This window comes from Tamandua tetradactyla, chromosome 2, assembly GCF_023851605.1.
Source record: "Tamandua tetradactyla isolate mTamTet1 chromosome 2, mTamTet1.pri, whole genome shotgun sequence".
In the NCBI taxonomy this organism is placed as follows: domain Eukaryota; kingdom Metazoa; phylum Chordata; class Mammalia; order Pilosa; family Myrmecophagidae; genus Tamandua; species Tamandua tetradactyla.
Genome location: NC_135328.1, coordinates 105,234,168 through 105,262,076, shown reverse-complemented (window position 1 = coordinate 105,262,076; position 27,909 = coordinate 105,234,168). Strand labels below are relative to the sequence as shown.

The following is a 27,909-nucleotide window of genomic DNA, read 5'->3' as shown; positions in this document are numbered from 1 at the left end:
TGGTTTGGGAGGGATGTAAGGGTCGTATCTACACAGGGTGCCCAGGGATAGCTAAGACATTTCTCTCATCGACTTTGCCTCCCTGAGTAAAAAGTGTTCCCAATGGAAATTAGTAAAAACAAAGAAAACCAGAAAGATTACCCCTTGTTAAGTTGAAAACAAGACTCTGAAAAACAAAGTGCAGAGTAAGTTCATTGAGCTAAGTGACATGGATGGGCGCAGAACTAAAGGAAAGTTAGTGCTTAAAGAAAAGTGAGAGGAAACAGTTTATATACCTGCTTAGAACAAAGAAAGGGTTTGGGGGGATGGGGAAGTAGAGACACAGAGGCCATGAGATATGTGAGGTGTCTGGGGCAGGGGATCATTGGGTACCTTAAATCTGCAAAAGCTGCCCAGGCAGAATATTTGGGTAGGAATGGGCCTATCTGGTGTAAACAGGCAGATTTGCTGGCGTCGGTGTGCCTTGTTTATCACAGTTCCTCCTTGCCTGTAGAGGCAGGGGTCTTAATTAGCTCTGCAAGGGATCTTTGGCACACCAGCCTGCCTCAGTTGCTTTTGTTTATTCTTTGTAGTTTCCTGAGTAAATAGGTAGCTTAAATAGTAATGCTATTTATCATTCCAAATTCATACCATATTAACGATGATACTTCATTTTTTAAAAGTAGTTTTGACTATACCACAAGTATATTTAAAAATCATTATTACTTTTGGGTCAAACTAGCACATGCACATTGTTAAAAATAACAAATGTTACTAAAAGGCTAATTAAAAAGCAAAGCATATATCTTGCCTGGCCGGCTGGTCATAAGAGCCAAGCACTTTTGACATTTTTTACTGTTCTGATATTTATAAATCTCCATATTTCTAAGTAAGTCATGTTATTGTCTTCTGATTCATCAATTTTAGCGACCTGTGTCAACATTTCTGTCTTGTGGGTCACACTGTTGCAGCCTGGACTAGTTGCCTTCTATTTCTGGTTCTTGGCTGTCATCCTGGCTCTTCCTTCATTTGCTTTTGGGATTCCCTTTGCCTCTCTCCTGTGTTAGATCTCCTGTTTCCTGAATATCATGTCTTCCTCTCTCTTGGTTTACTCCTTCATTTTGATGGCAAACATCCTTCATTAATTTCCTGAGAAAATGCACGTGGGAGATACATATTTGGAGGATTTATTTGTTTGGAAGATTGGGATAATTTTCCTTCAGAATTTTTATGCTTAGTTTCCAGCAACCAGCAGTGCTGTTGAGAAGTAAAAATTATTGGCAAATGTTTCTTCTCTCTGTAGAAATGTTTAGAATCTTTTCTTTTTCTTTTTTCATTGTGAAAACTTAGAACTCACAATCTTATTTTCAGTTGCCATTCTAGGGAATTTCCTCCACTCTGTTTTCTCTATTCCCTTTCTGGAATTTCTATTATTTGAATGTTGGACCTTTTGAATTGTTTCTTTAATTTTCTTATCTTTTTTCCTATTATCTTCCATATCTTTTCTTTCATAGATTTTCTCATTTTTAATTTCTAAACGTTCTATTGAGTTATTTGTCTCTGGTAGACTATTATTAATTTCTAAGAGCTGTCTGTTCTCTGATTGCTCCTTTTTAATATAGAATATTAGATTCAGTGTCTTCTTTTACCTTTTGGAGAATATTAATGATAGTTCTCTTAAAGTTTTCTTTCTGCTGCATTGTCTTGTTCCTCCTAGTTGATGTTTTTGTCTTTTTGTTTTGGTCTTTGTTGTTTTAGAGTGGGGGTAGAAAGCTCATCAAGAATTCTGGGCCCGTAAGTGGAGCTTGCCAGTTTTGAACTTCGCAGTAGTGTGATCTTGCTGCCATTTATTGGGGGACCCTATGCGTCAGTATATTCACATCTTTTCTCTTGTATTGGTTTGCATTATCAGAAAAGAATCTTCCATACTAGAAGTTCTTTTCAGAGAAATTAGACAATGAAAAGAAATAAAAGTTATCTAAATTGGAAAGGAAGAAGTAAAACTATCTTTATTTGCAGATGACATGATTTTACACATAGAACATCCAAAGAAATCTATAAGAAAACTTTTAGGCCTAATATTGAATTCAGCAAAGTGGCTGGGTACATGATCAATGCACAAAATGTGTTCCCATCTACTAACAATGAATAATCTAAAGAGGAAATTAGAAAAACAATTCCATTTACTATAGCATCTAAAAGAAAAAAATAAATAGGAAATAGCTAAGGATGCAAAAAATTTGTATACTGAAAACTATAAAACACAGTTGGAAAAAAGTAAAGACCTAAATAAATGGCAAAACATCCCCTATTCATGGATTGTAATAGTTAATATTGTTACTATGTCAATATTATCCAAAGCAATATAAAAATTCAATAAAATCCATGTTAAAATTCTAGCAGCTTTTTTTCAGAGAAATGGGAAAATCCATCCTCAAATTTATATAGAATTCCAAGGGTCCTGAATAACCAAGGCAATCATGAAAAAAAAACACAGGGTTTGAGGACTCACACTTCCCAGTTTCAGCAGGATGGTAATGGTTTGACTTTTCTAGCTGCTAAAATAAGTACCATATAATGGGTTGGCTTGACGAAAGGAATTAATTGGCTCATGATTTCAGAAGCTAGCAGGGCTTGCTTCCCCCTGGGGTTGGTATCTTCTGGCTGGCCTGCAATCTTTGGGGTTCCTTGGCTTTTCCATCACAGGGCAATGCTCATGGACACATCTTTCTCTTCTGGGTTCCCTTGACATTCACCCTCTGGCTATTCCCCGCGCCTTCTCCTTTTTGTGCTCCGCTACCTTTGCTTATAAAGACTTCATATTGGATTAAGTCCCACACTTTGCTCAGTTTTGGACACACCTTAATTCTTACCATCTTTAAAGGTGGTATTTATAAATGGGTACACACCCACCCACAGGAGCGGAGTTGGGACCTGATTGTGGGGGACATGATTCAATCCCCAACATTCATGAAAATAGTGGTACTGGCATACAGTAGATCAATGGAACAAAACTGAAAGTCCAGAATAGACTCATACATCTATGGCCATTTGTTTTTTGACAGTGGTACTAAGTACATGCTGTAGGGGAAAGAATAGTCTCTGCAAGAAATGCTGTTAGGAAAACTTTATATCCACCTATAGAAGGATGAAATTCAACCCCTACCTCGTACCATGTACAAAGTCAATATATAATGGACCAAGAGCTTAAATATAAGAGCTAAAATTATAAAAGTCTTAGAAAATAATAAAGGGCAAATCTTTGTGTTCTGAGATTCAGTAATGGACTTTTAGGTAGGATACCAAATATGAGTAACAAAATAAACAATCAATATATTTGATTTCATCAAAATTAAAAGCATTTGTTCAATGAAGAATTATCAAGAAAGTGAAAAGACAATCTACAGAATAGGAGAAAATAGTTTCAAATCCTATATTGGGTTAGGGTTTCATATTCAAAATCTATAAAGAACTTTTATAATGTAACAGTAAAAAGACCAACAACCCAATTTAAAAAATGGGCAAAGGACTTGAGTAGACATTTCTTCAAAGAAGATTTACAGTATTAGGAATTCAACATTTTAATTTATTTCATCCTGGTGTTGCCAAATTCTGTGGTATCTGTAGTATTGGTAGTGTTACTTGTGGTATTGATAGTGGTACTTCCTCTACCAATCTTTGGGTTTCTGGGGCCCCAAAGTCAATTACCACTTGAGTGTCTACTTACCAACTTTCAAAATGTTATATCCATCTCCACTCTTGTTTTTGGATTTTTTTTCTCTTGTGTTTTTTTTTTTTAAATGATTAAAAGCAAAACAAAACAAACCTTTAGTGTAGTTTAGTAGAGTTTCGGATGGGAGTAAAATTAGATGAGGGTATTCAGTTTGCCATTTACACCCAGAAGCAGGTATAGCTTAAATGGAAACAATGTCATTGTTTCTTTCTTAAAAACAAAGAACATTGTCTGAATTTTCTTTTATTTATATTGCGTTAAACCTGTACATTAATTTGGGAGAAGGATTGAGATCTTTCAGTAATCAGTCTTTCCAGCCAGGAAAGTGGGATGGTTCTCTTGATTTATTAAGACATCTTTTATGCCTCTAAGCTCACTTTTTTTTTTTTTGTTATTTCTTCACTCAGATCCTATATATATCTTTGTAAGATTGTATTTTATAATTATGGTGTCTGTGTAGTTTTGAGTTCAAATGTATGTTCATCTTTAGTTATTTCTATTTCCCTAATTCTCTTTATGCCTCTTTTTATGCCTCTTTCTATTCTCTGAAGCCTGGCTCCCTGGAACAAGCAATGTTAGATGCTTTAGTGATGGATCGGGTTGATTTTGTGAAGCTCTTAATAGAATACGGAGTGAACCTTCATCGCTTTCTTACCATCCCCCGACTGGAGGAGCTCTATAATACAGTGAGTACTGAGACATTTCATCAGCCAACTCTCTTAAAATTTATTCATTCATTACCTTAAGATTTAGCTGTTTTCTTTTCATGTATGGAGATCATTTATAGAAAGAGAGACTTTCCAACCAAAGGAGAAAATTCTTACCAATTCCAATTTATCATATGGTCATTTTTGTGTTTCTCATTTTAACAAAATGTGCTTGAAGGGCCTATTGAGGTTACTCAATCATTACATAGAACAGAGCCATAAATTAATTTAAGAATATATGGTAGTGAGACATAATTAAAGCTAATGAAGTGAATAAGAATGAATTACTTTTATTGAGTTTTTAGAAGCATCTCAATCTGAGGCAACTGTTAAAATTCTGTTTCTGTAACTATCCTATGTAAACCCTTTGTTGAAACTAGACTGGCTTACTCATTGTGAAAACAATTACTCAAACCATGCACTCTTCTTTAAATGTCCTCTCTTGTCCTAAGAAACTTGCCCTCTCTTCAGAGCCCTTTTTCAAGTCCTGCCTGCTTGACTGTTCTAGTTCACAGTGATCTCTCCCAACAGTACTAATTATTTGAAACTTTTTGAGCACACAAATCTTCAAATTGTTGTTTATTTTTGAGTGTGAGTACCTACTGTCTTCTTTTAGATTGTAAACACCCTAAGAAGAAAGTGCTTATACTCTTCACTGCATCCCTCAGAAGTCTGATCAAACATATTAAGTGTTCAATAAATACTTGTTGATGGAATGGGTGAAAGGATAGATTATGGAGAGATATTTATATATGATAAAAGATAGTTACAAATTACTTAAAATTTCTTTCTTCCTTTTGCCACACAAAGCCATCTGTCTTTACCGTCTAATATATACATCTTGCTTTGAAAAATATTTCAAAGTACATCTTCTCTTGGAAAATACCTTCCTTAGAATTAATTGACTTAAGTTTCATTCTTAAATATGTTGAAGAAAAGTTTCAGTATTCTAGGTTACTTAGGCATCCTGAAATACATTTTTTTTTGTCCCTTAATGCATAATTTAAGGGAGTAATTCTTCCTTTTGTTTTTAATCATAGAAACAAGGACCTACTAATATGCTCTTGCATCATCTTGTCCGAGATGTAAAACAGGTAACCTAATTACAAAGCTGTGAGAATTTCTTTGGGTATTGCTTTGGCATTTTGATACCACTGTCGTCAAATATTGCTTTGTAAAATGTAGATCGGGATATTTCTGCTGCATTACTCTCTTTATTTGTGCTCTGAACTGTTTCCCCACCAAACCACACTCATTTTTCCCCTTAATTCAATTTTGTGTTTTTTTAAAGATTTCAACCACCAAATAAGTGGCAGTATCGATAATGATTTCTTCTTAAAGAACATGAGTCAGACACATGCAAAACTCCCAATCAGAACTTTAGCTCAATATGACTGAACATTAAAGTCACTGATGATAATAATGCCAGCTAAAAACAAAGAAAGTGGGGATGTTTACTGGAGGAACAAACCTGATTTCCATTGCTATTACTGTTGTTTTGAATATTGGTAATAGTTCAGGGATCTATCACTTCTTTTGTACATTGATTTACAAGAATGTAATATAATCTTGTAGGAAGGCGAAATGGATCTCACTGCATATTTTGTTCATGGTGTTTTCACTGAGCTTTGAGTTAGATCAGATATAAAATAAATCCTCTGGTCCCCCATTAGTTACCAAAACTTTCCAATTTTAACAGACTTTCATATCCTAATTTCTTCTACTTTAAATACCAAAAAGTTTTGGTCACATCTATGTAAAATTGGTAGTGCCCCTATTTGTCTCCAGGTTTAAAGTCCATCCACAGCATATTTTTGAAATTCTTTCCCCACAGTTCATAAAATGATTATGTTTCTGAAGTCTCATATCTTGATGACAAGAGTATTGTTTTTCTAGATGGGTTGAGACATGGTGGGAGAGCCAGAGTGAAGGGACTGCAGAGGAAGACATTTAGTAAGCAAATTAGTAGTAAGCAAAAGTGTCCTTGCTGATGTAAATTTAATTTGCATTGACTTATGTTATAGCAAAATGTTGTTCCTTAAATTAGTTCCTTAAACTCTGATTTTATCAACCACAAACAGCAGAAAAAGGAAGGAAATAAGTTAAATATGCTTTTAAGTAGCAGCAAACAAGGGCGTTATTTTTTGGTATTCCTTAATGAAAGTAAATTACGAATGTGCAACGGACAAATAAAAACCGTTTACATTCATCACTTAAATATAGTGATCTGAATCACCTTATTTCTTGTTCAGAGCTTTGTAAGCATTATCCACAGTCTGTTCATTTCAGAGACCGTGTTCAGTGCTCTCCGTGCCTTCCCAAACTTACTATGAATTTAGGAAATCCCTTTGCAATTTATCCTGCGTGACCTTGAGGCTTTTTTTTTTTTTTTTTTTTGCTGCGAGGACCGGGCTGTCGGGGCTGCTGCTGTCAGGCTCCTTTTAGCCTTGTCGCCTCTCACTAAGCCCAGAACCACCTAGACCCGGACAGGAGAACACGCTTTTTCCAACCATCATGGTACTGAGCACGGAGCACATCACTGGTCCACCCTGATGGTGGGAGTGACGTCCAGGTAGTGTCCAGTCAGGTAGAGCCAGAGGCGCCTCAGTGTAAGATCGGTCCCCTGGACGCCGTGATTCATCCCAACCCCCACCCCACGTGGTTGGAGGTTCCCAGAAGGGTTGCCCTGCTCTTCCAGGCATCCTGGGCGCCCTTTTGCTGCATTGTTGGTATTCCTGCCGTCAAGCCGCTGTGATAAGTGCCAGCCAAGCTGCAGCTGCCTCTTTCGTGGGCGCTGCACCACCAGGATGGCTGGGGTGATCTTAGCCACGAAGCTTTTGGAATTATTTCAAGGCGGAACTACTATGCATTGGAAACAGTCAAGGGAGCAGCTGTTGGTATTGATTTGGATACTACCAGCCCCCTGTGTGACAATTATGGGAGGTGAACAAGCAGAAGTGCTGGAGAATGCCAGAGGTGCCAGAACTATCCCTTCAGTTGTGGCCTTTACAGTACCTGGTGAGCATCAGATGTCATGCTGGCCAAGGGACAAACTGTCACCAACCCAGACAGCACATTCTGTGCTACCAAGTGTCTTATTGGCCAGTGATATGATGACCCTGAAGTACAGAGAGATATTAAAAATGTTCCCTTTAAAATTGACCTGGGCTTAGTTTGAGGGGATTGTCACTGATCTAATCAGGAGAACTATTATTGTCCCATGCCCAAAAGCCCTGTAAGATGCAGAAGTCAGCTCGAGCAACATAGGAGGTGATTCTTATTGGTGGCATGACTAGGATGCCCAGGATTAAACAGACAGTGCAAGATCATTTTGACAGAGCCCCAAGAAAAGCCATCAGTCCTGATGAAGCTGTGGCCATTGGAGATGTCATCTGGGGAAGCATGTTGGTTAGTGACATCACAGATGTGTTGCTCCTGGATGTCACTCCCTGTCTCTGGATATTGAGACTCTGGAAGGTCTTCTTTACTCAACTTGTTAACAGCAACACCTCTATTCTAACCCAGAAGAGCCAGGTATTCCCTACAGCTAATGACGGACAGACTCAAGTGGAGATTAAAGTGTGTCAAGGTGAAAGGAAAATGGCTGGAGACAACAAACTTCTTAGACAGTTTACTTTGATTGGAATTCTGACAACCCCTGGTGGAGTCCCTCAGATTGAAGTTACATTTGACATTGAGGCCAATGGAATTGTTCATGTTTCTGCCAAAGATTTGGGCACAGGACGTGAACAGCAGATTGTGACCCAGTCTTCTGGTGGGTTAAGCAAAGATGATGTTGAAAATATGGTTAAAAATGCAGAGAAGTACGCTGAGGGAGACGGGAGAAAGAAGGAATGAGTCAAAGCAGTTAATATGGCTGAAGGAGTTATTCAGTGACACAGAAACTAAGACGGAAGAATTCAAGAATCAGTTGCCTGCAGATGAGTACAACAAGCTAAAAGAAGGTATTTCCAAGATGAGGGAGCTCCTGGCTTGAAAAGCAGTGAAACAGGAGAAAACATAAGACAGGCAGCACCCTCCTTTCAGCAGGCATCATTGAAGCTCTTCACAATGGCATACAAAAGTTGGCATCTGAGTGAGAAAGTCTGAAAGTTCTGACTTGAGGAACAAAAGGAAGCTCAAAAGGAAGAGAAATAAATAGTAAACTTTGAAGCAGAAATGAGAACATATTTTGAGAGCTTGGGAGTGAAGGGACTTCTGAACAGAAATGGGTGAACTTTAGTCTTAGTGTGTTTTTGCAGTATTCTATGTATAGTTTCCTTAATGTGTAAATTTACTGACTATTAGCTAATGGTCATTTAATGAACAATAATTCCAAGTGTGAACTTCACAATATTCTGTCCCTAGCCTATCATTTTCCAGCTGCATGTATAAGTGGAGACATTTTACTTATCATTCTAAAGACTTAACATTGTTTTGTGCTGAATTGACCATATTTTAAGGTTTGGAACATGTCACCCACAGCAATCATAGAACTGGAATGAGACCATTTTAAGTGAGAGCCTTCTAGTTAGCTGAGCACTGCTGTGCTGTCCTCATGTAGAGGCCTCACAAGGCAAACCAGCCATTCCAGCCATGCCTTGTTGGAAAGCAGGGCAAGGGAATCTAGATCTATAGAAAACTAAGCTATTTATCAAGTACAGCTTTAAAAACAAGTAAGGTGGGTTTTAGGAGGTCAAAATAATTTCCCTTTAGGCTAAAATGTAGGTACTTGGATATCTGCCACTCAGCCTTCCTACAATGACATTTATCTTGGCACAGGCTCGTGTGATCTCTCATTTGGTTCTGCCATTCCATCTTGCTTATTTCTGTTTGTTCTGCTCCCTCCCATATTCTTGTTTTACATATGATGTAGTTAACATAGTGCAAAATGGACTAGCCATTTCAGTGAAAATGAGGCTAAAGTTTAAACCCAATTTGGATCACATATATTCAAGTATATCCTTAAGTGATTTTTTTTCTGTTGTAACAGTTATGATATTTCCAGTTAAAAACAGTATTTTGTACTATATTGAAATGTATTCTGTTCTAACGTGTGTGGATGTGTATATGCATTACAGAAAGATATGGAGAGAGAGAGAAGATACAAGTACATATTCTATGTCTATGAAACTGAAAACCATGTTAAGGCTAAGTGTCTTTTTCCATCTGAACAAGCAGATTTTATCCATAGCTGGTCATATATGTTAATCAGTTTGCAAAAATGATTGAAAAATATGCACCTACCCCTCTTTGCAGTTGATGTGATTATGTTCTAACACCCTGGCAAAAGAGAGAAAAAGAGAATTGGAAGTTATTATTTATTACGTATTTTTGTTGCAGAATACCCTTCTCTCAGGTTACAGAATAACGCTGATTGACATTGGATTAGTAATAGAATACCTCATTGGTGGAGCGTATCGCAGCAGCTACACTAGAAAAAATTTCAGAGCCTTCTACAACAACATCTCCAGAAAACATAAGGTAGCATAATTTAAAAGCTGCCCTAATAAAATTAAGGGTAATTAAGAATTGTCGTTTTAGAAAAATGACTTGGGGAAGTTTAAGCAGCTTGTAAAATGGATGTTCTGTTCTTCAACATTTATTGAATATCTGCTCTATGTAAAATACTGTGCTAGAGCTGATATGATGGCCTGGGATAGTCATAAAGATCAGGAGTTTAGAAATTCCTAGAGGAAAAAGACTAATGAATAATCACAACAAGGTACGTATAATATGTGCTGCAGTGACATAGAAGCAATGTGATGAGAAAAGTTAGAGGGAGAAGTGACCAGACTAGTTTTCCTTCTTTTTCTTCCTTCTTTTCCCTCTTTCTCCCTCTCGCCCTCCTTCTCCCTCCTCCTCTCTCTCGCTTTCTCTTTCTCTCTTTCATTTTCTTTCTTCCTTCTTAAGATACAGAAGTTGAATGTTTAAGAGGATGAGATTTATAAACTCACAATATTTCATAGTCTGGAGATTACAAACATGAGGTAAGTATATAGAGGTTATATTGGAAGACGGATACAGAATGTGTTTTAAAAATACACATTATAGGGCCATGCGACAGTGGCTCAGTGGCAGAATTCTCACCTGCCGTGCTGGAGACCCAAGTTTGATTCCTGGTGCCTGCCCATGCAAACAAACAAACAAAAACAAACAAACAACACATTATACATGCTTTATTTTTTGTCATAGGTTTGAAAGTATAGTAAAGTTAGGATTCTTGATTAGTAGAGTAGTAGAGACAATATTAACTTGTTTCTTGAAATTGCTATTACCAGTCAGTACCTAGAAGGATAAAGGAAGTATTAGAAAGGGTAGTTTGGGCATTTGGAGCTGAGGGAAGAGCAGGAGGAGTACAAAGCTCAGGTCTGTGGATATTAGTGTGTTACTACAGTGCCAAGGAGCTGGAGAAGAAGTGCCCAAAGGGCTGTAAAGGATGAGGCTGCCAAGGTAGTTTAGGGCAAGATCACATGAAGAGTCTGGAAAACCAGGCTGTTTTTCACTTGTATTTATAAAGAACCAGTGAACTGAAAACCAAACCAAACGAGACAAAAGATAACCTAAATCTCACAGAGAAGATGCACTTCATTAAGATTTCAAAGCTTTAGGGATAAATTTAAGGAGATAGCAGTTACTTTCTTTAAACAAGATACATATTGGAGTGAGGTAGCAGGTGAACAGATTGTGGCCAGGCAATTGTAGGGTCCTTTCTGGACAGGGTCCACCAGTAGGAATTACTCATTTCTCTGATTTTTTTTTTGAGCTGATGGCCTAGCTACTTCCACAGGTGGCCAAAGGTTTTTCCTTTTAGATTTGTTTCTGGTATAACTGTTTCACTACATTGCAGTCATTATTCTTTTATTTAATTTTTATTTTTTTTTATTAATTAAAGAAAAAAAAAGAAATTAACCCAACATTTAGAAATCATTCCATTCTACATATGCAATCAGTAATTCTTAACATCATCACATAGATGCACGATCATCATTTCTTAGTACATTTGCATCGATTTAGGAAAAGAACTAGCAAAACAACAGAAAAAGATATAGAATGTTAATATAGAGAAAGAATAAAAATAATAATAATAGTAAAAAAAAAGAAAAGGAAAAAGAAAAAAAAGACAAACAGACAGACAAAAAAAAAAAACCTATAGCTCAGATGCAGCTTCATTCAGTGTTTTAACATGATTACTTTACAATTAGGTATTATTGTGTTGTCCATTTTTGAGTTTTTGTATCTAGTCCTGTTGCACAGTCTGTATCCCTTCAGCTTCAATTACCCATTATCTTACCCTGTTTCTAACTCCTGCTGGACTCTGTTACCAATGACATATTCCAAGTTTATTCTCGAATGTCCGTTCACATCAGTGGGACCATACAGTATTTGTCCTTTAGTTTTTGGCTAGACTCACTCAGCATAATGTTCTCTAGGTCCATCCATGTTATTACATGCTTCATAAGTTTATTCTGTCTTAAGGCTGCATAATATTCCATTGTATGTATATACCACAGTTTGTTTAGCCACTCGTCTGTTGATGGACATTTTAGCTGTTTCCATCTCTTTGCAATTGTAAATAACGCTGCTGTAAACATTGGTGTGCAAATGTCCGTTTGTATCTTTGCCCTTAAGTCCTATGAGTAGATACCTAGCAGTGGTATTGCTGGGTCGTATGGCAATTCAGCTTTTTGAGGAACTGCCAAACTGCCTTCCACAGTGGTTGCACCATTTGACATTCCCACCAACAGTGGATAAGTGTGCCTCTTTCTCCGCATCCTCTCCAGCACTTGTCATTTTCTGTTTTGTTGATAATGGCCATTCTGGTGGGTGTGAGATGATATCTCATTGTGGTTTTGATTTGCATTTCTCTAATGGCCAGGGACATTGAGCATCTCTTCATGTGCCTTTTGGCCATTTGTATTTCCTCTTCTGAGAGGTGTCTGTTCAAGTCTTTTTCCCATTTTGTAATTGGGTTGGCTGTCTTTTTGTTGTTGAGTTGGACAATCTCTTTATAAATTCTGGATACTAGACCTTTATCTGATATGTCATTTCCAAATATTGTCCAATATATTGTCTGATTTTTTTTTTCCATGAAAGACTGCAGAGTTTATTGTGTTTCATAACAAATTTGATTGTAGCGGGTACGTGTACATGGTTTGGAGTTAGAGACAGCTAGTTTCATATCCTAGTTTTGCTAGTTAGTAGCTCTGTAATCTTGAACAACAAACAACCTCTTTGTGTGTCAGTTTCCTCATCTCTAAAAGAAGAATAATAATAGCCCTTTCATATATTTGTGGAAAGGAGTAAATGAAATATACCTGAAAAACTTGTCTTCCTTGTATGTAGAGGGTGTGGAGTAACTGTTAGCAATGCTAGACCTTATAATTATTACTCTATTGATGCCATTAGTTCTATATTACAATTGAATGATAATTTTTTGGCTATTATCTTTAAAAAGTCTTGACCCCATCACCTCTCTGTCTAATTTTTATCCATAAAACACAAACTAAAAATAAATGAAACAGTTCAAGGTGTATGGTTTGCGTCATTTATTTTTTATTTCATAACGTTTAAGAATGCTTCCTTTTTGGTTTTGTTTCTCATTGATGCAAACCTCACGCTGAGAGTAGAGGATTTTGTTGCTATTGGGCCCAGAGAATTCCAGTGGAGTTATTATATAATACCTGGAGAACTTGCAATAACTTTCTAACTTCACCTTAAACCTGGAACTGTTGGGGATGGGAACTTTTTCTTATCAGATCTGTGAATCTTTATTGCCTGTTCTGAACTTGTTCCAGGTATAGAATATCCATTGAGTGTAATGGAATTTCCACATAGAGAAGGTCTGCAGATATATAACTGGAAACAAGAGTCATGCTCCCTAAAATGTTAGAAAATAACAGTGGGCCTGGTGAAGAGGAAAATATGAGAAGCTTTTGTTAGATGGGCCTTCCTTCAGGGAGCTTATTTGCTAATCATGGATGAGAGAGAGAGAACCATTAGATATTTGTTAGGACACAACTTTATGTTTGGTTATCAGTATTGTCTAAAAATAAAATGTCGATTGTTACCATTATAATCTTCTTGTTCTCTTTTTGTTTTATCTAAAAAATAAAATTACAACACATTCCAGCGAGTGACCAGTTTTGCTCAAAGTCTTTCCCAGTCCCCTCTTCACCGGAGACGATCCTCAGGAAATAGAAACGAGTCTGCAGAAAACGCGTTGCATTCCCAATTCTTTAGAACTGCCCAACCTTACAAATTCAAGGTACCATTTACTTGTTGCTCAACTTGAAAATAAATTGTCTTTGCAGGCTGAGACTGTTTCTTTGTTTGAAGTTGGAGAAAGAGAGACACAAACAGAAGGACCATTTAAAAGTACCATAAACTTATATAGCAAAAGTCACATAAACTTATATAGCACAAGTCAAAAGCATACCATCAACTTATTTAGCACAAGTCAAAAGCATGACACAGGGGTCCACTTAGAACAATGGGCAAAGACCCAGGACAGAGCACTGGCAACTAAATGGTTACCTGTACCTGGGCTTGTACTCCAGACTTTCTTCCTTGTTCCTACCTCTGCCATTTCCAGATAGTGACTCAAGTCCATGGGATGGGACTAAAAAAATGTGATCATTAGCCCAACACTACACCCTTAATCCCCTTTTTCCAAAGCTGATTGAATGTGTTTTCCTTCATTTCTCCCTCATGATGCCTTTTTGCATCTTATTTTTTTCCCTTTGAGACTTTTGAAAGGCTGAAATTAATTTTAGCCTTTATGTTACAAGTATGGGAACTTGATGGCATATTTATGTATGTGGAAACAATACTGTGACCCTCCCCCCCACCTCCCTGGGACCCTTCACATCCACTTTCCTCTAGGGATGAATGCTTTTGCTCGAGAGTTCCCATATAAATGGCTACTCTGTTGAAAGAAGTTTGCTTTTCATAGTTCCTGGAATGAAAAGATATTTTATAGACTTACCCTTGGCCATCTTCAATGACTGCAAACTCTCTTTATTTATAGAAATGAAACATCATAATTTTTGCTATGAAGCTTTTGATTCAAAATGATAATTATTGAATATTTATTATTTGCTGGTCATTATGCTGTGTGGTTGGTTAATATTCAGACGCATGTGGGTAGGGAAAGATGGTGATGACTCAGAAATGACAGTACTCCCCCAAGAGTAATAGTCGTAGTGCAGTATGACGAGCATTGAAATAGAAATACAAAGTGATGTTGGAGCACATAGGGTGTTAGAGAGTGCCATTCGATCTGAGCCATAAAGGGTGGGATTACCAAGTGGAGAATATTATTTCATTATTACCTTTTACCATCACTAGGAATATGATCAAAATAAAAGAAAGGAACTCAAAATTTATTTATTTGTATGTATATGGCCAACACTAGTGACATTATTTACTAAGGGGAAGATAATCTATTTGGTAAGGAGAGATTAAAGCTTCTTTTTATTTTCATTTATCCAATACGTTATTTCAGGCCAGTCCCTTGAGTAATTGAAAGTTAACATATAATTAGTGTCTCTCCTGAAGATTGACTCTAACTCATGCTAAATGAACTTTTAAGATGTCTCTGCTTAGGGATTCTGGATCTGTTATATGCAATAAGAAATAGGTTACCTTAAAAAGCCTTAATTTTGGTTGCTGGTTTATCAAGTCCTATTATTATCTCCATCTCTTTTTTAGCAATGATTTTAAAAAGGTCTTTAAGATACTGCTGGATATAATTAATGTAGAGATAAATGAAGAACAGTCAAATGAGAACAAATAAATTGTCCATTTATCAAGAGCTTGCTATGCACAAGGGACTCAACTACCATCACTTTTGGCAGAGACTCAAAATCAGGTGGAGGAGTGGGGAAGTTTTAGAATGGAAGAAAGGGAAGCCTCAAGTTATGCCCTGATTTGGGGCTGCTGGCAGGGGAAGTAGGAGGTAGGCTAGCTAGAAGTGAAGTATCCTGTGTGATTGAATAGGAGAACATACATGGCTTTCTCTGATTGTTCCTAAGTTAGAAGTGGGGGCAAAAATTAAGGAAGTGGTCAATTTTTGGTTGGAATTGTGGTTTGACTTCCTGGGATGTTTGCTTTAAATAATGGACTGATTGTTACAGGTAGTGGATCACCATTTACTAGTCTGGCTTCTGCCGATAGTAGGTCAGAATTTCCCGGTCATTGTTCGTTTTTATAGTCAATCTCTCATTAGATAGAATCTTATGCATCTGAGTAGAAATTCATTGCAATTTTGTTTTCCAAAAGGAAAAGTGTGTAGGCTGTCAAAAATCAAGGAAGAAGTCAAAAGAAGAAAAAAATATACCAGAGGACCCTGATTCTACTGGCTTTATTTATCCTTACAATGACCTTCTGGTTTGGGCTGTGCTAATGAAAAGACAGAAGATGGCCATGTTTTTCTGGCAGCATGGAGAGGAGGCCACAGTGAAGGCAGTGATTGCCTGTATACTCTACCGCGCAATGGCTCGTGAAGCTAAGGAAAGCAACATGGTGGATGATGCCTCAGAAGAGTTGAAAAATTATTCGAAGTAGGATTTCTCTCTTCATAGTATCCATCGAAAGCTATTACATGGTTACATGCATCCATCTCTCTCACCTTATAGAACTTGTAGCGTGAGTGGACTTATTGCTGTGCATTTCATAGACTCTCCTATTAGAAGGGTCTGCAGGTATATTAAGGAGCTTTGTGCAATAAAGGAAAGAGAAATGGACTTCAAGTCAGGAGGTTTGAGTTTCAAGTCTCATGTAGCTGATTAATGATTGGGCTAATCAGCTAATCTTTCTGAGCTTTAATTTCCTTACTATAAAATGCTCAGTGATTTGGAAAGTCCCTCCCAATTCTCAAATTCTATACTATGTCAGAGTAAAACCCATCTCTCAGGTGAGAAAACAAATAAATGCATTGTATTAAGGATTTAAGGAGAGTGATGGTGGAAGAGAGAAAAAATATAAATGCTTTTGATCTTTTGAGTACTCAAGCATTACCTTAGTGAGGAAGGGAAGCTAGAATGAATGGGAACTAATTTATAATTTTGATTTAAAAATTACAGAAAATGACAACATCTCTTTTCAGAGGAAATAGCCTCCTGAAAAGCAATAAAAGAAGCCTGAGGGTGTCTCCAGGTCTTATTTCCTGCCTGAGATCTCTATGTAAGATCCTCAAAAAAAGTGGTTCTGCAGCCTTCCTTAATTGCTTGTTTGGTCTTTTTTGTTTCTTCTTGTTTAGTTTTGAAGTATTTTCCTGTTAAGAGATTCTTTACTAGATCTCATCAGGGAGTCCCAAACTGTGTATATATATATATATACAACTTCTTGTGTATTATGGAGCAGCTTGTCCCATGAATAGCTCAGGTACTCCTGGTATAAACCAAAATCTATATGCTTGAGTGTAAACCCTCTAGTTCATTCAGTAAAGAAAGAACAGCTAGGCAGCAATCTCTCTGAAATAGGTTCTGTAAACTGTGGTCATGAGTTGCTATTTGCTCTTCTTTTTTTCAAAAACGTTAATTTATTGGTTTTTGCGCCTCATATTCAATCTCTTAGAATGTCTCTGGGCTCTGTCCTAGAGTTGTTTTCTCCTGTTATCACTGTGTCATTACAGGCAGTTTGGCCAGCTTGCCCTGGATGTGTTGGAGAAGGCATTCAAGCAGAATGAGCGAATGGCCATGAAGCTGTTGACATATGAACTCAAGAACTGGAGCAATTCTACCTGTTTGAAACTGGCTGTGTCTGGAGGCTTGCGGCCCTTTGTCTCGCACACTTGTACCCAAATGCTATTGACTGACATGTGGATGGGGCGGCTGAAAATGAGGAAAAACTCTTGGTTAAAGGTCAATATGCTTGCCTATGGAGTTTAATGTTAGTTTAGTCTGAAGTTCTATACCCTTGAGTTCCATTTTTTCCTTGTTCTAGAAGTGTGTGTTCAGGCAAACCAATTGATGTCCCTGATTCACAGATGAGCTGGGGTCCTTCCCAGTGGAACCTGACAACTACTCTATTTCCTACCACCTCAGTTTCTTTTAAAATATGAGGGTAATTTTACCTCCTCTGTTCACATCAAAAGCACACTCATGAAGGTGTTTAGAAGTAAAAGCATCCTCAAACGTGTGAAATTTTGTTATTACTATTCCTTTGACCTTGATATTTATTACATCTGTAATTGAAAATTTTCAGTGGAATTTTTCTCACCTCAAGAATACCACCAGCTAAATTGCTAAATAAGATGATCAGTTTACTGCCTGCCTTCAAACAAATTTTTTCACACATTTAACCATCTCCAAATTTTCCTATTCCATAGCAGATTAGCCTCATGCCTCAATTATAAGCCTGAATTTACAATCTGATTTAGTTAATTCTTAAATTACTTAAATTACTGTTACTTTGACATTAAATCTAAACCTGAAGCCTTAAAGTATGTTCATGCTTAAAGAAGTACCCATAGTTATGAAAGTGGGAGGATTAAAGCATGAATATTAAGAACTACCGATTTCTTTTTGTATTTTATATTATTCTTCCTAGAGTTCTTAAACATATGATATATTCCATACACAGTGACTGTTCCTAAAAAAATATTTTTGGTGGGCATGGTATAGAAAAAAAGAAAAGATACAAGATATAAAATATGTAAAAGTTTATACATATTAATTTCCATCAGTGAGATGACAATGATTAGGAGAAATGTCAATCAAAGATTAACTAACATAGGTTCCTCTTTAACAGTATATCTGAGAAACAACACGAAAATCGTTTCCAGAATAAATTCTCCCTTGTTCGTTTTCATTTTGGCCTTGGAGATGATGAAGCAGAAATGTGATTGGATGCACCTCAACTTATATGGGCTCTGGCAATAACCCTTTTTAAAAGTCCAGGGAGTGAGATGACGTAGAGATAGCTGGAAGTTTGAGAAATAATTTTCCTGATGTTGGGTTCTGTACATACTTTAGTTTTCTAAAAACCTCCATTATTGGCAATTTAAATGACTTTTTTCCTCCTCCTGTATCTTATACCAAAGAGGAGACTTTAGTGAAGCAAGACTAAATGGTTTGCCTCAAAGCATAGAGTGAGTTAGGAAAGGAGAGTGAATCAGCTGGTTAATATCTCTGAGTTGCAATAACCCATTACCCTCCAGTGCAAAGATCCCAATTCACGGGTGCTTGGTGTGTGGTTTTGGGGAACGTGTTTGCAAACAATTGTGAGATGTTTTGACTAAACTAATTCCGAGTGCATGAAGGTTAAAGGAAGGCCATATAGGGCTGTGTGGGTGAGAAAACTCATTTAAACGCTTTTAGGGTAATAGTCTCCAAGTTATCCCTTGGAAATGGAATACTGACGCATTGTAAACTATTTCTCAAACCAGTTGTTCAGCTGTGGACCAGAGCAACAGAAGGTGGGGTCTTGTCAGAAAGTAGATTAGGAATTAATTAGTATAATATTATCATTCTTCATCATAACCTATGTTTTCAGACCTAGTATATTACATGTGGTTTGAATTCCACATCTGAAAAGAAAGCAAACAGCATATGAACCCATAATAGAACTGGAGAAAATCCGGAGAACCTTCACATGAGCTTGATCTTACTCGAGATCAAGTTTTAGAACAAAAAAATAAAAGGTTGCTTCAGCATGAACAAAGTGAAGTTGACAGGGATATAATATGTTTAGTCGTGAATTGTATACAGTTAGGTTTATATAAGTACATCTTTTTGTTTAACCCTGTTTATGTTCACTGAATCCCAGAATACTAAGGTCAAATTGTAGATTAAAAGTGGTTGTGTTTGTACAGGTTGATTTTCACAGCATTTAGTAAATCTTCTGAGCTCTTTTCCTTAAAAGACCTTGCAAACTGAATATAAAGTTCTTTGGAAAGGGCTATAAATAAATTCATGCATGATAACAATATAAATGAAAAAAATTGAGACTATCTGGGTTTGTACCTTGGGTTTTACTAGCAGAGAAAATATTTGTGTAGGATGGGAAATGGAGCTAGAATGTAGCACTTGTTATGATGTTTATATTCTTGATTTTATAATATGACTTTTAATATGTTTCATATGATAATATCTGTTTAATGGCTTTCAAAAGCCATATGTATATATCTTTTTAATTTTTAATTTTTTTTACAAAAAAATGAACACATTGCTCTATAACATGCTTTTTTTGTTCACTTAACATTGTATTTTGGATCCCTTTTCACTGTCTTCAACTTTTGCTTTTGTCTTTTTCATGGCTGCATAGTATTCTACTGTAAGGTTGTCCCACACTCACTGTCCATCTATTAGTGGACATTTAGAGTGACACCAGTTTTTACTATTACAAATAACACTGCAATAAGTCTCCCCAACCATATGTGTTTGTACTCCTCATAAGTTTCTCTGAGGGAAAGACTTCTAGAACTGTTGACTGCACAATTATAAATAGAATTGGGATATAAACTGAATTAAGGTTGGATCTGACATTTTATGTATACTTAAATTCTTAATTTTATTATTTAAATATTACTGTGTAACCACCACTGTGTATTTTGCTTTGTTTTCTTTTAAAGGTCATCATAAGTATTCTTCTACCACCCACCATCCTGACATTGGGATTTAAAAGCAAAGCTGAGATGTCACACATTCCCCAGTCCCAGGACTTCCAGTTTACGTGGTATTACAATGATCAGATTCCCAGCAGTACCAAAGAAAGTGCTTGTATGGTTAGTACAATATCATAGTGAATTGTACTGATTGTATTGATTTTATACATACACGCACCCACACACACACACACTACACTTTATATTTATATAACAATCTGTTGAAATTTTCTTTTAACACTGTTTCAGTCCAGTGATGCGGATGGTCCTTATACGTTATTCCAAGGTGCTTCTGAATCATAAGTCAAATGTTTAGTTCCCCTCCGCACAATTTTTATCATATTATTCTATGGCCAGGTGATTAGCCCTCAAATAGGATGAAACAAAATATCCCATTTCTACTTCAAGACCCAAATCAAAGACTTTATTAGTATCTTGACAGCTTTTTAACTTTTTATTTTCCTTTGTGACCAGTAGAATAAACAGACTTACTACTTCCCTAAAATGACATTGAGGAGTACTCCGTAGTCTTAACGTAATTATTTATAAAGCTGCAGGTTTAGACTTTGTGTTGATTTTTGCTGTTATTCTCAAAAGATCTTTTCATTTGTTATGTCCGTTGACTATGAATAGTTTTACTTGAGTTCTCAGATGTTTACTCTTTCATTGGTAGCTTGAACTACTTCTCTTTCAGCCCATCTTCACTAGAGAATCTCCAATATGATATGGATATAGTCTTTGCTTTTTATGTATTCACTTGGATCATTGCTTATAAATTTGTTATTTACTGTGAGATGTAGTACACGTCTTCTGTGGTACTTAATACTTTAATGAGATGTTTTCCTTTAACATCTTCTCTGATGTGCTTTTTTTTAATGAGGTATTTATTAAAATATTTAAAAGCTTATCAAGTAAATGTTGTCCAGTATTTTGCCTATCACCTCTGTGAGTATGTATGCATTCCTCACTTCTTCCTTTCTTCCATCTCTCCCTGTCTGCCTGTCCTCTTTCCCTCTTTTCTTTCTAACTACCTTCCTCCCTTTCTCTCTTTCCTTTTCTGTCTGATAGTTTCATCTGGGTTCTTAGAATCCAAAACGTTAGTACAGTCCAACATTTGTGCAATGTATGAGAAGTTATCTTTTGCAAAGCAGAACTAGTCAAGTTGTCACAATAGTGGTTGTACTCCTAGATAATAAGGAGGCTAAGTATACAGCATTTCAAAAATTTTAAAGGAAACATAAGAAATACAGTGCTTGACTGACCTCTTTAGACGTAGAATGCAATCTTGATATGTGAAACGTCTGTTCATATATACTTTGGTTTGTTTATTGAATTGAACAGTGAAGAAAGCTATCTATCTATATCTGTCTGTTTGCCTGTCTATCTATCTATCTATCTATCTATCTATCTATCTATCTATCTATCTGTCTATCTCTTCTGTCTATTATCTATCATTGTTCCATCCCAGCACAACTCCAAGACCAAAGAACATGCCAGGCAGAAAATTAGCTATGAGTTTAATTAGGGACTTAAGGGCTGGAGAAAATTTTTCCCAATGGCAGGTGTTTGAGAAATCAGAGCCAATACTCCACACAAGCAAGAAAATAAGTACCAAGGGTGGGGTGAGGGTGGGAGCATTTATAAAGTTTAACAGAGTCCCTGGAGATCTGTTTACAATGAATGGGATTTCAGCAGACTCTCCTGAGCAGAGTCCCATAAAAGATGGTTACAAACAGTGATTTGGGGAGGGGAGTTTTCATGCAAGTTGCTATGTGCTTCCCTAAGGGAGGGAGTCCCAACCCCTGTGTTGCCACAATCTATTCCCATGCAGCAATTTGCATTGACTATAGGATACACCCTGCATCAATAGGCCACAATTACAGTATAAGAGACAGCCGAATAGGAGTCCCACAAAGTGAAGCTGTCATGGCCAAGAAAGGGAATCAAACCAGTCTACTGATAGTTGATTAAACCTGTGATTTCAATCCTAAATGAGAAGATTCTTCTCCAGAGGTATTTCACACAGTGCAATTCACAGGGGTCACAATCCAAGGCATGCTGGCAGCAACCAAGAATGGCAGAGGCCTATTGCAGAAAGGTGTTTGCTATAATGATAAGGGCAAAAAGAATACAAACTGAATTTTCATTAGTAGGCAGGTACCACACATTTTCCCCCAGCAATTGCAGGGAGCTATCGAGTCAAAGCCACAGTTAGCATAATAAGTGCCCACAGTGTCATACCTACTGTGCCTTGGGGTTTGGGGGAGTCCTGGGTTGGTCACATATACAACTTGCCATTTTCTGTATAAGATGTGGTCTAATACTTAAATTTTGGGTGACCCCAATACCCCATGGGCTTAGGATTCCCAACCAGTGTGGCTACATCAACATTATTTTCCCCAATTTCTAATATTTGTGGCACAGGCAAGAGCAAGTTATGTTCATTACCTCATTCTGGCAATAGCATTGCTTGTACCTGAATTTGCAGTGCCTGCATGGGACCCACTGTTACTGGTTCAAGAAGGGTGGGAGCAGCCACCTGGGGCCATGAATCAAGGCTGGTGAGGGCCACATACAACCAGCATGTCCGCTGCTGCAGAGATTGCTTGTTATATTTGAACTGGTCCTTTAAAAGCCCACTCATTCTTTTTTTTTTTTTTAGCTTTTTTTATTGTATAGTATAACACATATACAAAGCAAAGAAATAAAAAAGCAATAATTTTCAAAGTAGTCTTCAACAAATGGTTACAGGATATGGGCTACCATATCATCCTCTCATATTTTTCCTTCTAGCTGCTCCAGAATATAGGAGGCTAGAGGGCTTAAATACTTTTTTATCATCACAGTAGGCTTTTTTCCCCTTCTTTTTTGGTGAACGATAGCATATATACAAAAAAGCTGTAAATTTCAGAGCACAGCACCACTATTAGTTATAGAACTTATTTCAGACTTTGACATGGGTTACAATTTCATGATTTTAAGTTTTTACTTCTAGCTGCTGTAAATACTGGAGACTAAAAGAGATATCTATTTAATGATCCAGCATTCATATTCATTTGTTAAGTCCTATCTTCTATGTATAATTCCACCATCACCTTTGATCTTTCCATATCTCTCTTTGGGGTTGTTTGGGCCATGGCAATTCTAAATTTTTGATATTGGAAGGGTCTGTCACTAATATGGGGTAGGGAGATGGAACTATCTGATATTCTGGAGAGGTTGAGCTAGGTTTCAGGATGTATCTTGGCCAAAGACCCATCTGGAGGTTGTAGATTTCTGGAAAGTTGCTCTAATGCTTGGAACCCTTGTGGAATCTTTTATTTGCCCTAGGTGTTCTTCAGGATTGGCTAGAATGGTCCTGATTTCCATTCATTCTTTTAATTAATGCTGCTGCTGTGGGGTTGTAACTCAAATAAAATGTCCTTAAGATGTCTGGTAGCTTTCCTAAGCTATGTATTGTAGCTCTTTGGTTAGCTTTCCTTACTGGGAAAGTCAGCAACAGTCCAGTGGCCATAACTAAGCCTGTAAAAGCATATTTTTCACCTCTGGATAAAGAATGGGGCCTGATATAATCTACCCACCATTTGGTGACTGGAATCTGCTCACAGCCAATGTGACTGTTTTGAGAAGGAAGCATCCTTGAGTGTCACAGAGAACAGGAGGGACAGGGATCCATGACTTCCTTTAATTATTTTCTGGTGATAGGCAGCTGAAATTGCTTTGCCACAGTTTTGTACCCGTGGTATCCTATCTTTCTATGCAGCATTCAGCAACCTCATGCAATGTTGGCTTTAGGCTGTGAATTTTGGGTAAAGCATCTGCTTCAGTATTGCCAGGTAAAAAAATCAGTGTTATGGACAGAGACATGAAATACAGTTACCTTTCGCCTGTGACAGGTAGTCCAGATGTTTTCACATATCTCTTTTCCCCATAAGGGGTGTCCTGCAACAGACCATTGCTCTTGCTTCCTCTTTGCCATCCACTCTGCTAAACCCTGGTACACTGCCCAGTTGTCAGCACAGATAGTTAATGTATCTTCTGGTTGGTGAAGAGTGATTATCCTTACAGCCTTAATTCAGCCCATTGGCTACTTTGCATAGTTTGGTTTCCCATCATTATAGTGTCCATAGTAGGTTGTGTGACAACTACCATCCAGATAGCATGCTGCCTGTGTGCTGATCCCTCAGTATACTAGGCAGACTCAGGTGTACTGCCATGTCCATCAACAGTGGGCACTGAAACAGCCACCTTGGGAGGATCAGCAGGGAAGGGCAAGCATTGTTCTTCCACAGGGTATCACTTAAGCAGATGCAGTTGGAAATGTTGCGCTGTAGCAGATAAGCTTTCCATTTTGTTAATGTGCTTTCACTGTCAGTGAGGTTTAGTGGCAGGGTCATGTTTCTACTCCTGTGTGAGGGTGACTGTACTTAATTTCACAGGGCATTCCTGACTTAGCCCTTCAACTTGCAGTAAGGCATTATAGACAACCCACTGTTGGCCTATATCATAGTTTAGACTGAGAGCTAATGGAAACTTGCTTTGCCTGTTAACTTTGCCACAAGCCCCACCCAAAGCCAATACTGGCACTGGCCACATCTATTTCACAAGGTACATCTGCATCCACACACACTCACCCACCACCACCACTGTAAAGCTGAGACAATATGATAGCCCATTTGGCTTTTTCAAAAGCAGCCTCCTAGGAAGTATCCCATTCCCCGGGATAGTTTTTCCTAATCCAAACATACACAGATTTTTAACATTTGGGCTAAGTGAGGGACAAAAGGTTTCCAGTACCCCAACAGTCCCAAGACTTTGACAGGGTAGTCAAAGCATTGCAATTTATGGTGACTAATTGCCCATCCCAGACCCCAAAGATGAAACAACAGTGAGCCTCAGGGTTCTTTTAGTTCTGAAAGAGAGTTACTGATTAACATGATACTATAGTGATTTATACTTTTCCATTTGGCCAAATCCTTTGCTAGGAGACTCACAGATGAAGATGATTCGGCCATGTAAATAGTCTCATGAAAGCACAATGGGAATCCTTTATTTTTCTTCTCAGATGAAGGTGAAAATAGGCTGACTGGCCCTATATAAGGAAATATAAAGAATTGCATGTTAATTCCTTGTAGTAAAGAGGCAACTTTTGGAACTGCTGCAAACAAAAGTGGTGTCACTCCACCTTTTGCCTCCCAGACTTCTTTTCTTTTTTTCTCTCTCTTTTTCATCATTAGATGAAGAATTTATGGAACTCCAAGCCTTTGGGTCCCAGTCAAGGGAAATCACTTGCCCCTTGGACAGTCCCTGGCCCTCCTACTCTAGCATACTGGCATGTCAATATTTCTAAACTCATATCTACAAGGCATAGCCTCTCACTCAATAAGTCCTTTAGGTCTACTGATTTCTCTGTCTGTGACAGTCTCCTGTAGCTGGCGATGCCATGCATCAATGGCCAACTGATTTTAGTACATTGGCCAACATCTGTAGTACAGTCAAACAAGTGAGAACCCATCTCGGGATTACCCCGGCAGACTTGTGGATTTCTCTGTCTTCCTTGAGACAATCTGCTGTAGCAGGCTGTACCACACACAATGGCCAACTGACTGCAGCACAGTCAAGCAAGTGGGCAACCTCTCCCCACATCAAGGAACCAGACCACCCCATGATTACCCCCATATGTCTCCTTTCGCTAAACTCATGTCAATGGCTCTTTGGTCTCCTGACTGGCTCACCAAAAGTTCTAGCCCAGCACAACCCCAAGATCAAAGGACACACCAGCAAAAAAATTGAACGTAAATATTAATTAGGGACTTATGGACAGGGAAAAATTCTTCTAATGGTGGCCAGTTGGGAAATTATTTCCAGCACTCCACCCAAACAAGAGAATGAGTACCAAGGGGTGGGGGGTGCTTATAAAGTTTAACAGTTTCCCAAAAAATTTGGTTGCAATAAGATTTCAGCAGACTCTCATGAGTTTGGTTTAGCAGAATCCTGTGACAATTGGTTACCAGAAGTGATTAAGGGAGGTGAATTTTCATGCAAGCTGCTATGTGCTTCCCCAAGGGAGGGGGGTCCTGACCCTTGGGTTGCCTCAACCATCTATCTGTCTTTCTATCTATCTATCTATCTATCTATCTATCTATCTATCTATCTATCTATCTATCTGCCTGTCTATCCATCCATCCTTCCATCTATCTAATCTGAATAATTTTCTGTCTACACACACACACACACACACACACACACACAAATATATAACTAAAGAAAAAGTCCTGAATTTGAATTTATATTACAACATTGTCTTCAGCGTATTAGTTGATGCCTTTGAATTTAAGTTAGAGATAGGATCAATTAGTACTTTATAATCCATACCAAACAATCAAGAGTAATTAGAATACAATGACACACTCATAGGGAAAATGATGAGAAGTTATTTAGTAACAAGGCCATCAATTAAATTATTTTCTGGAGTCATTCTGATGTGGTATTGGTGTCATTCAATAAATAATGACTTTTTAAATTGATTCTAAGCAATTTTAATTTTAAGCTGGCTCAAGGCTGTTGGAGGTGGGTCAGTTCCTGTACCTCCAAATCAAAACCAGTCCCACTGCCCAAAGTAAAATGAAAGACTGAATAATCAGGCACTGTAGATAACCTATCTAGATGCCTGAGGCTACAAAAATCAGGTTTTCTTGCAGTTATATGGAACATTCAAGCAAATTTTCATTCCTTCATTGGCTTGAAAAATCTTGCCAATCTTGCAGGCCTGATGTTAGAGAGCTGTCTTTTATGAGTAGGTTGAAGAAATTACTTACCTGTGGAGTAGCAGATAAAATTATTATTATTATTATTATTTTGTGTGTGTGCTGTATGGTGGGAACACATTTCATTCTTTTTTTTCCATGTGAGTACCCCATTATTGAAGCACCATTTGTTGATTTTTTTTTGTTTGTTTGCTTGCTTGTTTGTTTTGGGAAGTTCATGGGCTGGGAATTGAACCAGGGTCTCCTGCATGGCAGGCGAGAATTTTACCACTGAACTACCCTTGCACCCCCCAAATTATTATTATTTTTAAAAATATTTTTATTGATAAATCTTCCCACACATACATTCCATACATGGTGTACAACCAGTGGCTCACAATATCATCATAGAGTGATGTGTTCATTACCATGATCATTTTTTAGAACATTTGCATCACTCCAGAAGAAGAAATAAAAAGAAAAAAGAAAAAACATTGATAAAGTTATTTTTGTTTAATATTAAATTTTTAAAAATTTCAACAATAATGCATTTTTCCTTAAAAAAATTAAAACCAGCCTGGATTCTATAAAGTGGGTGAAAGTGTCTTTTGCTTCCTTCTCATCACTCCTCAGTTTCCTCTTTGACTACAATCCCTTCTTTTCATCCTTCCCTTCTTTTCCCTTCTTTTCCTTCCACTCTTTTTCCTTTGTAAAGGTTCTTCCCAGTGGGTACCCATGTTGAGAAGCTGATGAAAGATTTGATTCTTTCTCTAGAAAAAAGGCATATACATATAAAAACTTGCATATAGTTACAGGGAATTTGCATCAGTAAAGGCTCTCCAGAGAAACAGAATTGACAGGAGATTATCTATATAAAAACAGATTTATTTTAATGATTGACTCATGCAAGTGTGAGGGTGGCAAGTTTGAAATTTGTAGGGCGGGCAGGCTGGAAACTCACACCAGAGTTGGTCTTGAGGCAGAATTTCTCTATCTTAGCAGAAGCCTCAGTATTTTGCTCTTAAGGCCTAAAACTGATTAGATGAGGCCCTCCTACAATCCGATGGTAATCTCCTTTACTTCAAGTCAACTGATTTTAGATGCTAATCCTGTCTAGGAAGTACCTTCACAGCA

The 27,909-nt window shown here is 37.5% G+C and overlaps 1 protein-coding gene across 1 annotated transcript in view; it reads left to right on the top strand.

Annotated features, from left to right (window-relative positions):
* TRPM6 (transient receptor potential cation channel subfamily M member 6) overlaps positions 1 to 27,909 on the top strand; it is a 218,955-nt gene that overhangs the window by 97,434 nt on the left and 93,612 nt on the right. Inside the window, exons 12-18 of the mRNA XM_077148441.1 lie at positions 4,264 to 4,398; positions 5,460 to 5,513; positions 9,763 to 9,903; positions 13,553 to 13,687; positions 15,703 to 15,983; positions 17,057 to 17,285; positions 19,997 to 20,149. Coding sequence (XP_077004556.1) covers positions 4,264 to 4,398; positions 5,460 to 5,513; positions 9,763 to 9,903; positions 13,553 to 13,687; positions 15,703 to 15,983; positions 17,057 to 17,285; positions 19,997 to 20,149 — 1,128 coding nt within the window. The remainder of the gene's footprint in view (positions 1 to 4,263; positions 4,399 to 5,459; positions 5,514 to 9,762; positions 9,904 to 13,552; positions 13,688 to 15,702; positions 15,984 to 17,056; positions 17,286 to 19,996; positions 20,150 to 27,909) is intronic.